At 43.6% G+C, this 14,829-nt stretch overlaps 1 protein-coding gene across 6 annotated transcripts in view; it reads left to right on the forward strand.

Moving 5' to 3' along the window:
- ckap5 (cytoskeleton associated protein 5) overlaps positions 1–13,381 on the forward strand; it is a 32,389-nt gene extending 19,008 nt beyond the window's left edge. For 3 of the 6 annotated variants that reach the window (XM_019274493.2, XM_027290760.1, XM_027290759.1), the window contains 22 exons: positions 156–350; positions 604–730; positions 1,356–1,438; positions 1,813–1,923; positions 2,410–2,532; positions 3,065–3,214; positions 3,304–3,507; positions 3,605–3,740; positions 4,382–4,575; positions 4,677–4,849; positions 6,384–6,407; positions 7,377–7,550; positions 7,633–7,753; positions 8,050–8,229; positions 9,518–9,705; positions 9,798–9,873; positions 9,956–10,144; positions 10,250–10,387; positions 10,510–10,593; positions 10,682–10,841; positions 10,929–11,050; positions 11,573–13,381. In XM_019274493.2, the coding sequence (XP_019130038.1) occupies positions 156–350; positions 604–730; positions 1,356–1,438; positions 1,813–1,923; positions 2,410–2,532; positions 3,065–3,214; positions 3,304–3,507; positions 3,605–3,740; positions 4,382–4,575; positions 4,677–4,849; positions 6,384–6,407; positions 7,377–7,550; positions 7,633–7,753; positions 8,050–8,229; positions 9,518–9,705; positions 9,798–9,873; positions 9,956–10,144; positions 10,250–10,387; positions 10,510–10,593; positions 10,682–10,841; positions 10,929–11,050; positions 11,573–11,836 (3,216 nt within the window). In that variant the 3' untranslated portion in view covers positions 11,837–13,381. The remainder of the gene's footprint in view (positions 1–155; positions 351–603; positions 731–1,355; positions 1,439–1,812; positions 1,924–2,409; positions 2,533–3,064; positions 3,215–3,303; positions 3,508–3,604; positions 3,741–4,381; positions 4,576–4,676; positions 4,850–6,383; positions 6,408–7,376; positions 7,551–7,632; positions 7,754–8,049; positions 8,230–9,517; positions 9,706–9,797; positions 9,874–9,955; positions 10,145–10,249; positions 10,388–10,509; positions 10,594–10,681; positions 10,842–10,928; positions 11,051–11,572) is intronic. The other 3 variants (XM_019274495.2, XM_019274494.2, XM_019274496.2) reach the window with 3 other exon arrangements.
- Positions 13,382–14,829: the final 1,448 nt, after the last annotated feature.

The raw sequence follows: 14,829 nt of genomic DNA on the forward strand, positions 1-14,829 counted from the left end.
GCATCGGACGGCCATTTGCTGCGTGTCGTTCCCCCTCTCTCTGCCCCCTGCTTCCTGTCTATCTTCAGCTGTCCTATCATTAAAGGCATAAAAGGCCAAAAAATATACTTTAAAAAAAAAAAAAAAAAAAATCTCATCTCATCTTCATCACGCAGTTGCTAGGCTGGTTAGCAGAGAAGCTGCCCACCCTGAGGACCGTACCTGGAGATGTGATGCTGTGTGTCCCTCATCTATACACCTGCCTGGAGGACAGAAACGGAGACGTGAGGAAGAAGGCTCAGGATGCCCTGCCCACTTTCATGATGCACCTGGGCTACGAGAAGATGGTCAAGGCTACGGGGAAACTCAAAGTAAAGCAAATCGGTTTTAGTTGCCTGACGCTACCTAGCTGCAGTGTTTTCATTAAATCTTGTGTAAGCAGAAAAAATGGTCACTGTGGTTAGCCTCTAATGCTAAGTAGGTTAATAAATTGTTAATATCAGTAGTTGAAGCAGGTTTTTATTTTGCTAGTCTAATGTTCTGCCTCAAAAGAACATGTGAAAGGACAAACAGCTGTAGAGCCAGAGCCAGTAATTTGCACTAATTAATGATGTCTCCCTACAGCCTGCCTCTAAGGATCAGGTGGTAGCCATGTTGGAAAAGGCCAGGGCAGTGATGCCAGCTAAACCTGCTGCTCCTGCCAAAGCTGCTGGGGCAAAAGGCTCTGCAGAGATGAGCAGAGCAGCTTCAGGTATGTATGACCTCACCTCTAGACCTATTACATCCTCAGTTCCAAACTATATTGGAACAATCAGGCCGTACCCAACTGAACATGCTACTCAACTCCGACACAAGCTGTCAGACAAACACGAGACCACTCACCATGGCAGAAGCACCAGGCCCAAGCGGCGAGTCTGCCATGGCGTGGTCGACAGTGGCAACACTAATTTAAAAAAAAAACCCTGTTTGAGTTCCAATTCTTACTTCACCAGTATTATGTTTATCATGCACCAAACAACATTATAAGTAATAAGTGTTTATAACTTGTACAAATATATTGCAGTTCATAAAAATGATAATAAAAAAGGCAGCAGTATCACGATAATACCCAGAACCGTGATACTTTGTCTGGTATAGTATCGTGGTTACTCATTTTGGTATCGTGACATCTCTAGTAGTCAGAGTATTGTAAAATTTTGTTATTATATCCACAACATACTAAATTCATCCAGCTGCCATGTTTATGGTCCCCCTATTCACCCATTTGGTCCCTAAGCGTCTGCTCCTCAACCCCATAAGTCGCAGGGTTCAATCCTCTGAATCCCAATTTTTATTTATTTATTCCCCCCTGTATGATGTGAACCTCTTCCCTGCAGCCTCGAGGTCTCAGGCACCTAGTGACGACGTTGACAGTAAACCTGAAGTGAAGAAGGTTCGAGGAGGAGCGGCTGCTAAGAAGGTACGTATGTCTGGATCAACTCCTGCTTTTGTTGGTTTTTCCAGCGTGCACACAGGAACAGTGTTGATATTTTGGTACTCTTTGTGCTGCCTAATAAATCTTCTATCTGTCTGCCCAAAGATTTATGGTGCGTACAGACTGGGTTTCTATTCATTCTGCAGAGAGAGAGAATGTAGAGAGATGTGTTCAGTTTTGAGTGTGATATCAATTCATACAACCACAATTTAACACTTGAAAAAACATCCACCATTTGTAGTCATACAAATCAGACATGTACATTTTACGTTGTTTCCTTTTTTCTGTGCACACATTGAGCTTTTATGAGTCTTTCCATGACCGTGAGGTGTAAACATGTGGTCTTTCTACTCACCCAGCCTCCCTCCCCTCCTGAGGAACCTGTCCCTCCCCCTCCCTCCAAGGACAAGGACAGTAATGCTAGTAAAAAAAACCCCAGCAAAGGAAAGGGGGCTGCTGGCAGTCAACAGGTAGATGTGTAGCAAGGGGTCCGTCCTCATGATGAAACTCGGCCGAGAATGGCCTGACAGATGTTAACCCCTGTCCAGCTTCTGCCTTGACCTGATCGGGTCTCGGCTCAGTCTAATCCTGTCTCTAATCACTAACACTGCCAATGAATGTACAATCAAATGCACATGGACACAGTTGTTGGGTGAATGGAGATCAGCAAACGACGTGCTGACTTGACATAAATAAAGAGTGTACGCATGTCTACAGAGGTCACACGTCACTTTGAGGTTTCAGGTCACTCCACTGCATGAGTGTGTTTCATGTTCGGAATAATCTCACATCAGTGTTTCTTGCACTCTGTTTATGTATTAACACGCACTGAGATCATAACTGCCCCTCTGTCTCCTGTTTGTGCTGACTGACTAAAACATTAGAAAACCTGATTACAGTCAGACAGCTCATTGGCTGACTCACTTGCGTAAACACTTTATCACCTCCCCTCTCAGGGTGCAGCTGGGAAGAAGCCTGCAGCCAAAAGCATGAAGGATGAGGAAGACAAGTCGGGGCCGATCTTCACACTCATCCCTAACGCTAAGGAACAGAGGATCAAGGAGGAGAAGCAGCTGAAGGTACCCAACTGAAGAATATGTCATGATTCCAGTAGTTTAGTATGGGAGAGGTTATTATCTGCAGGAGTGTGTCCACAGCGCGTAATACCATGAATTACTATAGTGCATTACCTGAAATTTTAAAAAGGCACGGTCATAATAACACATTGTTTTCCAAATGTGCACTGTAAAAATCTGCATATTGTTACACTATTGTGCACATGATAAGAATGAGAATAACTTCCTAGTTTGAAAAGTCCATCTGTTGAAGATGAGATCAATCTGCATATAGTTATGTAATTCCTAAATTGTATGGTGCTTGTCAGAGCGGATGTTTCACTGATTAATAGTCTTGTGCAAATCAAGTTTCTTGTGAGTCGAAAGGTAGTGCGGGAACCACAAGCACATGAATGTAGGTATCCCGCATCCCAGTCAAACAGTTCTAGGTCTAAACTGAGACTGAGTCAACTTAAACTGAATGACAACTGAAAAAAACATCCTTTGTTACATGTAGTGGTCTACTGACAAAAGTTCAACTCAAACTGTTTTCTAGATTTTGAAGTGGAACTTCATGACTCCTCGAGACGAGTATGTGGAGCAGCTGAAAACTCAGATGTCCACCTGCTTTGCTAAGTGGCTGCAGGATGAGCTCTTTCACTTTGACTTCCAGAGACATGTCAAGGCCATAGGTGTAATGATTGAGGTAAGGGCTCGCTCTTATTTCGGAGAGCGTTGATTATTACGACAGGCTAGTTTTACTAATCAGCTCGCATGCGTGTTTGTATTCGACAGAGGCTGGAGAGTGAGAGCGAAGCCACCATCAGCTGTCTGGACCTGATCCTGAAGTGGTTTACCTTGAGGTTCTTTGACACCAACACCACAGTCCTGATGAAGGTGTTGGAGTATCTAAAGCTGCTGTTTGCCATGCTGAACAGAGAGAACTATCACCTGACTGAATATGAGGCCAACTCCTTCGCCCCCTACCTCATACTCAAGGTGAGCACACACAAACTCTTTAAAAAAAAAAAGAAGAAGGCTTTACAACAGCTTGTTTTTGTTGTTCACTTACAGTTTGTTTTCTTTCCTCCTTCAGGTTGGAGAGTCAAAGGATGTGGTCCGCAAAGATGTTCGGGCTATACTGACCATGCTGTGTAAGGTTTACCCTGCATCCAAGGTCTTCCCTCTCCTAATGGATGGAACAAAGTCCAAGAACTCCAAACAGAGAGCTGGTAGGTCTCACCAATCTCTGTCCAGACCTGTTGTACTGAAAGCCTCTTTGACAGAAAGTTATTGCATGGCTGATAGCATCTCCGGCATGACTGCGTGCCCGATCTCCGGCGTGCCACCATTGACTGCGAAAAAAAGGGGAATGCGTGTCCTTTGGTTCGGCCAGATTTATCTAGACATTTCTCTAAACCCAACAGAAGTGCAGCTTTCATTCTAGGCCTACTAACCAATCAGAAGTAGGGCGGGGCAGGACTACTGAGCATCATTAGCCTGCAGCCAGGGGATGACACTAAAGATGTCGAGAAGGGTATCAAAAATGAATGGCGCTGGGCATGGATGAAGGAGGTTGGAAGTGATGGCAAGCCCTTTGGGAGCTGGTGCCAAAAGCTTCGGGAGGCAGGTGCGTGCTTCTGCACGGTGTTTGCAAGGCGTGCCATGTATGGATCTAGTGGCAAAAAAGTGCTGCCACCTACTGACCTGTAGTCAGAGTATGCAAAGAGCAATGTGGTAATATGGCAGATAGCCTAAGTGACAATATACTTAATAGATAGTATTAGTATAATAATGTGTATATATGTTGAATTGCGCCACATACATACATACACCCCCAGCAGGGTTTATGTGGTTTCCTTTCTGTCTTCAGAATGTCTGGAGGAGTTGGGTTGTTTGATAGAAGGCTATGGGATGAATGTATGCCAGCCGACTCCTGCCAAGTCTTTGAAGGAGATTGCTGTTCACATTGGTGACAGAGACACATCTGTCCGCAACGCTGCCCTGAACACTGTTGTAGCGGTCTACAACGTCTGTGGGGACCAAGTCTACAAACTAATAGGAAACGTGAGTTTGAACAGATGTTTTATACTTTGAAGGATGCCATTTTGTACAGAGTGTTTTGGGTCTCATGACGACGTGCTCTTCTCCCTCCCTGTCCCTTCCAGTTGTCAGAGAAAGAAATGAGCATGCTTGAGGAGAGAATCAAGCGTTCAGCCAAGAAGACTCCTGCAGCTCCTGCCAAGCAGAGTGTGACAGAGAGGCCTCAAAGAGAGCACCCAACTAACCCCAATGCCACCTTCCTTCGCAAGCCATCACAGGAAGACCCCAACAAACTCAAGTAGGTCACCTCTGACTCAAGGCTGCAGCATAAGTTAACCTCACATCAATAAAAAACAGCGAGGAGGCCGATGAAACGAGTCGTTCATAAATAGATGAAATGGATCAATATAACTCATTCAGTATTATTCATATTACAGAGACATGCATACAAACTTAATAAGACAGCCAAGTGACACAATCGTTTAGCATTGTCTTGATAATAAATGCACAGCAGTCCTCTGATTCATCTTACAGTGCCACATAAAAGGATATTTACTTTCTCCACTGCTTTTTCATGTTTGTTTTACAATGTTCAATCACAGACTTTTAGACATGGACAATGTGTAAAACAAATCTCTGTGAGCATGTCTGCATCAGTTTCTGTAACACATTAGGGAGTTTGTTAGATCCAGCTGTTTATTTCTGGAGTTTAATCAATGTTAAACATTAACCTCCATGCTGATGTGAAACTAGACATGACCCTTACATGGTGAAATTTCTGTATTCACAACCGGCAGTTTACACAGGGTATTTTATTTTGAAAATCCACCGGATTCTCTTCTCTTCTGGGACGCTTCGAGAAAGATCCACGTTATGCAGTTTGCAATACATGTAACAAAGACAAAACATCGGCATCGGACAAGTTGTTATTTTAAACATCAGTATCGGCCCAGCATTTCACAGTCGGTGCATCCCTAGATATTGAAGTTGAATTGTGATAAAAGCCTACACGTTCACACTGATGCAGTTCAGCTCTTAAAATGAAGTTGTGTAGCCAGGTGTGAAATGTCTTGAATATATTAAAACTTCTCCAACAGCATGTCATCCATCCTATCAAACATCCACCTCTTTAATGTGTCAGCTCCAGAACGTTTGTGTTCTACTCACGACTAATCTGTCTTTCTCTTTCTGTCTTGTTTTACTGACTCATTGCATGTTGGGTTGCTCTCACAGACACTGGCACATACAATCCTTCCCACTGTCTGTGAAACCAACCTCGATGTGGAAGTGTCTGTGGCTGGCTAGCTGGTGGGCTGGCTGCCTGTCTTTCTCTTTTTAACGGGAAAATATGTCACGTTTTATGTGGCTGTCCAGTCAGTGCTGATTGGAAGTGTAGTCATTTGAAGCTATAAATATATTGACAGAGAAGTGATGTAAAAATCTGTTGTTCTTCCAGCACCTGCTCTGTCATGTGACACATACAGTGACCTAGTTTGTATAAGAAGAATTACATGCGACTACAGCGTGGAGCTTGAAGCTAACGTGTTTAAAAGAAACACTCAAACTGCAACTGAATTTCTTTACGTGGCAACATTCAGCAGCTTCCTGCAGCTCTCAGAGCTTGCTCATTGGACATGGGCATCAGATGCTCATGTGCAATGCATCCTAGTACATGTAGGCACTGCACGTCAATATAGCACATACTGACTACATTTTCTATCAACACTGATTGGACATCCACATGAAAAGGTGGTGGATGTTCCCTTTGACCCTTCATCTTTCTTCCTGTGTGATTTCCTCTTCTGCTCTGCCTGCCTTCCGTTCTGGAGCAGAATAATGTATCGCACGTATAGGATGTGAGTACCTCCTCGTCGCTTGCCGTCCCCCTCTTGTCCACATTATAACTGTAACTCCACTCTGAATGCAGCCTAATGATCCATAACACTAATGAACAGAGAAGTTTGAGCTTTAGTTGTGCTTCTTGACATGATAGACTGTCGTGGTCTGTTTTTTCTTCCCCACTGTCACATGATGTCAATCAGACTAATGTTCAACATGTCCTGCTGTCACTCTTTAATACGGTTCATTCTGCTGCACCCCCTGTGTTATCTGTGTATGTTGTGCATACTGGACCTGGAAATGTGAAACTGGACCCAACCCTGCCAGCTCCAAATTCCAAGAAATGTTCCCAAGAAATCAGCTTTTTGACAGCTACTACAGGGATTGGTTGGCTTTGATTCAGCGTATTTAGCCTGATGTAATTATGTCTTTAAAATAAAATAATGTTAAATAACGAGGTGAAGCATGAGAAGTAATGGCAGATTTGAGTCACTGTATCAGTTTGTTTAATGTGTCTAATTTCCTGTGTTTGTGTCACAGAATTGTCACTTCAGTAAGCTGTCATCAAGCTAAAAGCAGGATTTTTTATTTATTTATTTTTTTTTGTGCCGATGATAAATGAAGTGTTCATCATTAATGTGGCTGACACGCACTGAAGGAAATGTTGTTTTTTTTCTTTTCAGTGTGTGTTTGTTGATTTTCCTTTCTGAAGGACACAAATGCTGAATGTTGTTTTCAGATCAGTGCTGATCAGCTCCAGTCCTGACTTTGGTCAGTTCACTTGAATACTTTTAATATTGTTCTGCCAAAGGTAAACCCACTGAACTGAATTTGGAAGTTATTTTCAAACATGTTTAACCCTCGGATACATGCACATATTGTCAGAGAGCTTGTGTTGCTCAGGACTGGAGAGAAAAGGCACTGATCGATTATTCACTGGACTAAATGTACTGTCCTGTCCGCTCTCTCCTTCTCCCTCCATCCAGCCAAGCCCGTCAGAACGCTCAGATCAGTGAGTCCTCTCACCCGTCCATCCCCAAGGAGTTCCAGTTAGACTTGGACATGATCGAGATGGACCAGAGCCGAGTCTGCGAGCTGCCCGACCTCGTCCAACACAAGCTGGACGAGCTCCTGGAGCCCATCATGATCCCCGAACCCAAGTAAGTCCACTCAGACGTTGCAGCGGATACTTGGCTCAGATAAAGTGACATCTCGTGATTAATGTATGTTTTGTGTTGAAAGGATGCGCTCTGTGTCTCCACACTTTGACGACCTCCACAACAGCACAGCCTCCACCATCAACTTTGTCATCTCTCAGGTGGCGAGTGGTGACATTAACACCAGCATACAGGCATTGGCACAGGTATAACACACTCACACACACCTGTTCTCACAATTATTACTACAGAGACATGGTGTCATTATCTGTACACCTTACTTTAATTTTTTTTTTCTCACTCTGGTAACTGCGCTAATAACAGTCGTGAGTGAAGTGATGAAATAGAGTAAACTGTAAGCACCATAACTTACTGTGACAGACACTTGTCAATCAAACCTCGAACCAAATTCCACGAGCAACGTTTTTACTCGTTTACATTCAACCTTAAAGCCACCATAACTAATAGTTTTAGAATAATCGTGTGTGCTTTGTCTCTGCAGATCGATGAGGTGCTGCGACAGGAGGACAAAGCGGAGGTCATGTCAGGACACATCGATCAGTTCCTCATCGCTACCTTCATGCAGCTGAGGCTCATCTACAGCACACACATGGCTGATGACCGGCTAGACAAGAAGGACATCATCAAACTGTACAGCTGCATCATTGGAAACATGCTGTCTGTGAGTCCCTGCCTCGTACACTGACATGACACACCACTTATGACAACCACACTGGTGAGGATTAGACACTAGGGCTGCCACAAACGATTATTTTGATAGTCGACTAATCACTGATTATTTTTTCGATTAGTCGACTAATCGGATCATACGTAAATTGACTGTAAAACATACAGCTTATCGCACCAGCATGCAGTTGATTAGATCATTAGCTTTCAGCTTGAAGTGTTTAAGGTATGTGCTAACTGAAAATAAAAACAATTAAGATGATAGCTCATTAACCCTTTAACAGGGCTCTAAATTAACTTTCTTGATCACCAGCCAATGTGGCTGGTAAGTCTCTGAAGTTACCAGCCAATCAGAATTTCCACTAGCCACATTTTTTTTTTCTGTGCAAAAAAGACAGATTATGAGAGCAACTGAATTAATTTGATTATTTTATTAACTAAAGCTTTAAATGAATCTTGGGAACTGAAGTTGGGAACTTAAGTACATACAAAAATTATCGTAACATTTCATTACTCATTAACCCTTGCATACTATTCAGGGTCTAATATGACCCATTTTTTGTACATAACAATAAAATAAAACGAAACTAGTTAACTACGTAGCATATTTACGCATGTACAAGCATGTTTAGAAGAACATACACCGGGAAAATGTCCAAATCTGAGCAAGTCTGGCGGGCTAAGCGCTCACTGAAGCCTGCCGAGAAGCCTGTTTGACCAGTGAGAGCACAGGCTGTGCGGGTTCCCATAGAAACCGCGATCACGCGTCCCGTGAAATGGATCCACCTTTGCCCTCGAGCCTTTCCAAGCTGACCCAGAGCCGGTCGCGGCACACTGCCGGAGGAAATGCGCCCGGTGGGGGTCAGCCAGCGCCGGGGAGAGGTGGTCCTACGAGGGGAGCCTCCCGCACCGTGCGGCCGTCACTGACCCGAGTTGAATCCCCCGGGCAGACTGTGCGGAAAAATCGTGGTGATTGGTTAAAATTCACGGGGATTCATTGAAGTTGTGTTGAAGTTGCAAATCGCAACATTGTGAATTCCTGGAGGGTCTGTGTTATGGTATCATTTACGGTACAGTCAGCCGATTACAGAGTGACAGAAAGGCAGACGTGGCAGTGGAAGCTGCAGCCGCAGTTTCAAGAGAAAAGCAAGGTAAAAAAAACGAGTAAAAACGAGTAAAAAACGAATCGTCGACTACTAAATTAGTTTATTTTGTTAGTCGACATAATCGTGGCAGCCCTAGAAGACACTAACTCTGCACCACCTCTTGTCTCCTCCTGTCAGCTGTTCTCCATGGAGGCCCTGGCCAGAGAGGCATCTATGGGTGTGTTGAAGGACCTCATGCACGGTCTGATAACCCTGATGCTGGATGGCAGAGTGGAGGACATAGAAGACGGACAGCAGGTCATCAGATCAGTCAACCTGCTGGTTATCAGAGTTCTGGAGAGGTCTGACCAGACCAACATGATCAGGTCAGTATTATTTTGACTCTTTAGCCTCCCTACAACTGCTTTTTATGAGCCTCCTTAGTTGACTCCTTCTCTTCCTGCCTCTTTGTGCGCAGTGCTCTGCTGGTTCTGCTTCAGGACAGTTTGGTCACGACAGCTGGCCCACCCATGTTCTCTGAACTGGTCATGAAGGTAAGGACGTGTTCTAATACGCTCTGTTTAAGTGGACAGCAAGGTCAGAAATGCAGAATCCTGACTTTCTCTGTGTGTTCAGTGTCTGTGGAGGATGATCCGCTTCCTCCCGGAGACCATCAACAGCATCAACCTCGACCGGATCCTACTGGACGTCCACAACTTCATGAAGGTTTTCCCCAAAGAGAAACTGAAGCAGCTCAAGAGTGACGTCCCTCACAGAACCCTCAAGACTCTGTTACACACACTCTGCAAGCTCACTGGGGCTAAGGTAACACACACACGCCATGTATTTAATCATGATCTGAGTGTCATTTCATCGCTGATCCTGGGTCAGTTACTTAGTTCTTATTGAATGTGTGAATGCACTGAACAGATCCTGGACCACCTATCAATGATAGAGAATCGTAATGAGTCCGAGTTGGAGGCCCATTTGAGGCGGGTGGTCAAACACTCTGGAAACTTGTCAGGACTCAAGAGCGACCGCGGCAACGAGAAGGGCTGTCTGCGCACGGTGAGCAACACAACACACACCTGTGTTTTAAAGGTCTATCAAGAACTTGCACAAACTCAGGATGACTGCAACTAAGCCCAGAACTGATGACGATGGATTTGTCCTTTCTATTTTGTTCCCAGGAGGATCGGATGTCAAAGGCTAAGGTCAGCGACATTCTGTCGGAGATCTTTAAGAAGATCGGCTCGAAGGAGAACACTAAAGAGGTCAGCTCCATGAAACGCCTTCAAATCAAACAACAAAGAGCCTGAAAAACATGAAGCAGTGTGACAATTTGTGCCATCATCTTTTCAGGGTTTGACAGAATTGTACGAGTACAAACAGAAGTACTCTGACGCGGACCTGGAGCCGTTTCTCAAAAACACATCCCAGTTCTTCCAGAGCTACGTGGAGAGAGGCCTTCGTGTGATCGAGTCCGAAAGAGAGGGCAAGGCTCGCATCCAGACCTCAGCAGGTACAACTGGAAACTGTCACTATGCATGCTCGTCAGAATAAAGTCTGCTGTGTGTTAATGTATATGTTTTTGTGTGTGTGTGGGTAGTGATCCCTCAGCATGGCATAGATTCCAGTCTGAGCAGTAACAATGAAGAGCTGAAACCAGCGGTCTACTACGAGAGACTGAAGATCCTCCGACAGAGACAAGGCCTGGAAAACACCGCCAGGGTAAGTGCTATGTTTTTGTTTTAGTAATTTACTTTATACATGGAAAAGTCACCATGACCTGCCCAGTCCTCCACACTGACACTACGGTGAACTGTCCCAAAAAACAGCCTCTGCCTCCCGCAGTGAGAGCCGGGTAGGATCGTAACTTTTACAATGTCTTTGTCCACCATCGTCGATGCACTGTGGGTCAGGATCTCTGTCATGACACAATCTTACAGTGTCCATGAGATTAAACATAGAGGGACGATGATGGTGGAGATATTTTTTGATTCACATGAGGTGGAAACCCAACCCAAATGTGTTAAGAATGAGAGGATGCTACATCATTAACGGAAATGGAAACTATCAACCTACAAAGGGGTGAATTCAAAGACATCCCCACAATCAAAGCAAAAAAATGATGTAGCAGGCTAGTCTTTTTTGCCAAAATGTCTTTGTAGCAACTCATAATGATTGAACAGCAGCATCCCAGAGTAACATTCACTGTATGTAGCAGAAGTTGAAGCCTCTTTCCATTTACAGCAGGGTGTCGGAGGAAGCGAGGACGAGCCTCAGCAGCGACCTCCCATCTCCTCCCTGCTGTCCTCCAAGCCGTCAGTGGCCTCCTCCACCGACATGCTCCACAGCAAGTTGTCTCAGCTCAAAGAGTCCAGAGAGCTGTACCAGCAGGAACACAACGCACACTCCCACTCCCCAACGCACACACACACCCGCTCAGCCTCACCAGCGACCAATCTGGACGACCTGAAGAAGCGTCTGGAGAGAATAAAGAGCAACCGGCAGTAAAGGAGCGCCGAGTCAACCGCCTCATCTCATCCGCAAAGCCTGTGGAGTTCAGCTGGTAGAAAATCCAACCTTTTTAAACTCACTCTGTGTTTCTATTCTTACTCTGGAAAATGGAAATTAAAAAAGCACTTTGACACTAAAGTCCACCCCTCTGTATCAACAAACCAGGTAGCCACAGAACCTGACTCCACCCACTGTGCCTGTACATTATTAAAAATCAAACGCACCCTAATCTGATTGTAATCGAGTGCATTCGGATTCAACTAAGGCTGTGACTGCAATTTTTAGCCTCTACACACAAACACACATCAGTGTTTATAGCTACTATCCCAGATCGACAGATGTTCTGTTTAGACATTTTTGTTCTCCAGTGTCAAAAATTATCAGGGCAAAAAGGAAAAAAAATCAGAATCCAGAGTATAGGACTGAGTTTTGATGTTGTGCGTGTGTGTACAGGATCACTTAGTCAGCCGTAGTTCTCAGTCCCCCCCTGTACTTTAGCCTTCTATCAGGGTGCCCCCTCCACCCTCTTGTGTACACTGTTCACTATGTTATAATTATGAAATAGTGAACTCCTCTTCCTCTCTGTTTTAGTATCACGGCACACAATGTTTGTACATATTTAAAAGTTGTTAACCTCTTAACTGTTATGAAGCGCTTCTCACGTGGCTGCAGGAAAAAAAACAGCAAATGTCAAGTAATGTTCTGTTTTTCCTGACCTGCTGCTGCTGTGTTCAGATGGCGAAACACTGCTGTAAAGAGCTGAAGTCAGACTGTCAGCTGTGTGAATGCACCATGTGACCGCCCCCTTGTGGTTGAACACTGTCATATCAGTGATTTCAGCTGAAGCCCTGTTTGCACTGAGGCTGTCCAGTGATTTGTAATGATCACAGAATTGTTCCCAAAATTCCAAATGAGTCGCTGTTGATTGGCAACGAGGTGCAACATCTCAGTGCAGACTAGGATCAGAGCTGCAGCACTTAAATCAACAAAGTGTCTGATTTCTGTCAATTTCAGACATTTTTGCTGCCATGTAACAAGCTGAAGTGCATTTCCACAGTGACACCAGGCCCTCTGTCTTTGTTTTACCTGTGATGGGGTTCAAACCGACGGGGCCCTGTCAGCCACAACTGTACGCTGATGTTGAAGGAAGCTTGTCTTGTCTGTTTTTAACCTGGTGTTCGGTCAACGTCACACAGAATCTGTCACGTCCAGATATCATTCTGAAGAAGTGGCACAAGTAAGAACATCCTGACGTATTTTTTTTCCCCAGCCAATCAGGGACTGAGAACCTGTCCCCTTTAACAACCAGCTGCGCTGCTTCATTCAGGAAATTTGGACCAAGCAGAGCCGTGTCCAGGTGTGTTTTAAGTTGTGTGTTGGATCTTGCTGTGGGTTGTAAATACTGTATGTAATGTCCTCATTAACACCTCCCTTCAGTTATTTAACAGCAGCCACTCTGTTGTGTTTGTAGGCTTTAAGAGCATGGCATGAAGTCTGTGATTGTTTTAATTTCTCATGTAAATAAAGTTTACATTAATAAAACTGCTCTTTAAGTCATTGTTTTTCCTATGAAGATGACGACTGATGATGATCTGTTCTGTAGCCGAATGTTGAGTAAAGAAAACCATAAATAACATTTGTTTTCTATTTAATTCAAATGTCAGTACTAGTCTTCTATTGTTGCTCTCCAGCTTTCCTTGTATAATCCATAGTGGAAAATGGCAATAAAGTCTTTTTTTTTTTTTCTTACAATACATCTTTTGAGTTTACTGAATCTTTTTTTTTTTTTTTTAAACCAATGTTTCTTTTCATCTCGGGGCTGTTGATCCAGCTAAACTGTCATCTGAAATTTAAGTTCATTATTCTTTAAAAAAAAAAAAAAAAAAATGAAGAAAAGCGGTTTCATATTTTTGTCTTTGTACAACAGAAGTGTCATGTTTGGTTCTTGAGCTGCAACTTTTTTATCTTAAATATTTCTGAGCTCACACTTGTAATAAGTGAGCCCACTATTGTAATAATTAGCTGAGGAGCTGCACAGAATACGTTTATGAAATATTGTGCCCAAACAGCAGCTCAGCTAAATGTTCCCAGAAACGCATCACACTGTAGCACCTGTCAAATGCCATGGCCAGTGTTTATTTTGTCTGTTCTGGGCTACTGTAGAAACACGGCGGTTAAACATGGGACTCGGTGACAGTGGACCTGCAGCGTCTGCAGATCTGAAAATCTCACAGGGAAGGAAACAAAAATGAAATGATTCTTATTTTCGGGTGATGAAACACTAATGAAAACAGTTATGCATATTAGATTCTGTAAATAGAGCCCCATAAATCGTAAATGGACTGTACTTATATAGCGCCTTTCTAGTCATCTGACTGCACAAAGCTCTTTTACACTACATATCTCATTCACCCATTCACACACCGATGGCACAGCCTTCAGGAGCAATTTGGGCTTCAGTATCTTGCCCAAGGACACTTCGCCACGCAGACTGGAGGAGCCAGCCTCTCACCGCACTGTCTCAATGTGACTGCACAAACAAGTTGCCACGTAGCTGTAGATGAGTCCAATCGTAATCAGCTGGCAAGTCTTACTACAGCTAATCAGTGGAACTTTGCTTATCTGGAGGGTAAGCTGTGGAGAAAAAACTTGACGTAAACTGACTGCAATTTTGCAATCAGCATGCCAATTTTAGTTTTAATCAGCATAGAAATCTAACTCAACAGAATTTTGAGTTAGATTTTTTTTTCAAATTGTTCCCCAGTGTTATTGGACGATCTGCTCTACCTCTAACACACTGAATTTATGAAATGTAATTACATAACACTTATTATAATAAAATCATAAACAATGTCACTTCATATGAGATGTAAAGTCTACTAAACTGTTGATGTGCAGCAGGTTAAACTAAGCTAATGATGTAATGTTTAGTTTGAAGGTTCAGGATACTTAAATAAATGAGACTTTTCCAAATTTATTTGAGAAAATAT

This window comes from Larimichthys crocea, chromosome XVIII, assembly GCF_000972845.2.
Source record: "Larimichthys crocea isolate SSNF chromosome XVIII, L_crocea_2.0, whole genome shotgun sequence".
In the NCBI taxonomy this organism is placed as follows: Eukaryota; Metazoa; Chordata; class Actinopteri; family Sciaenidae; genus Larimichthys; species Larimichthys crocea.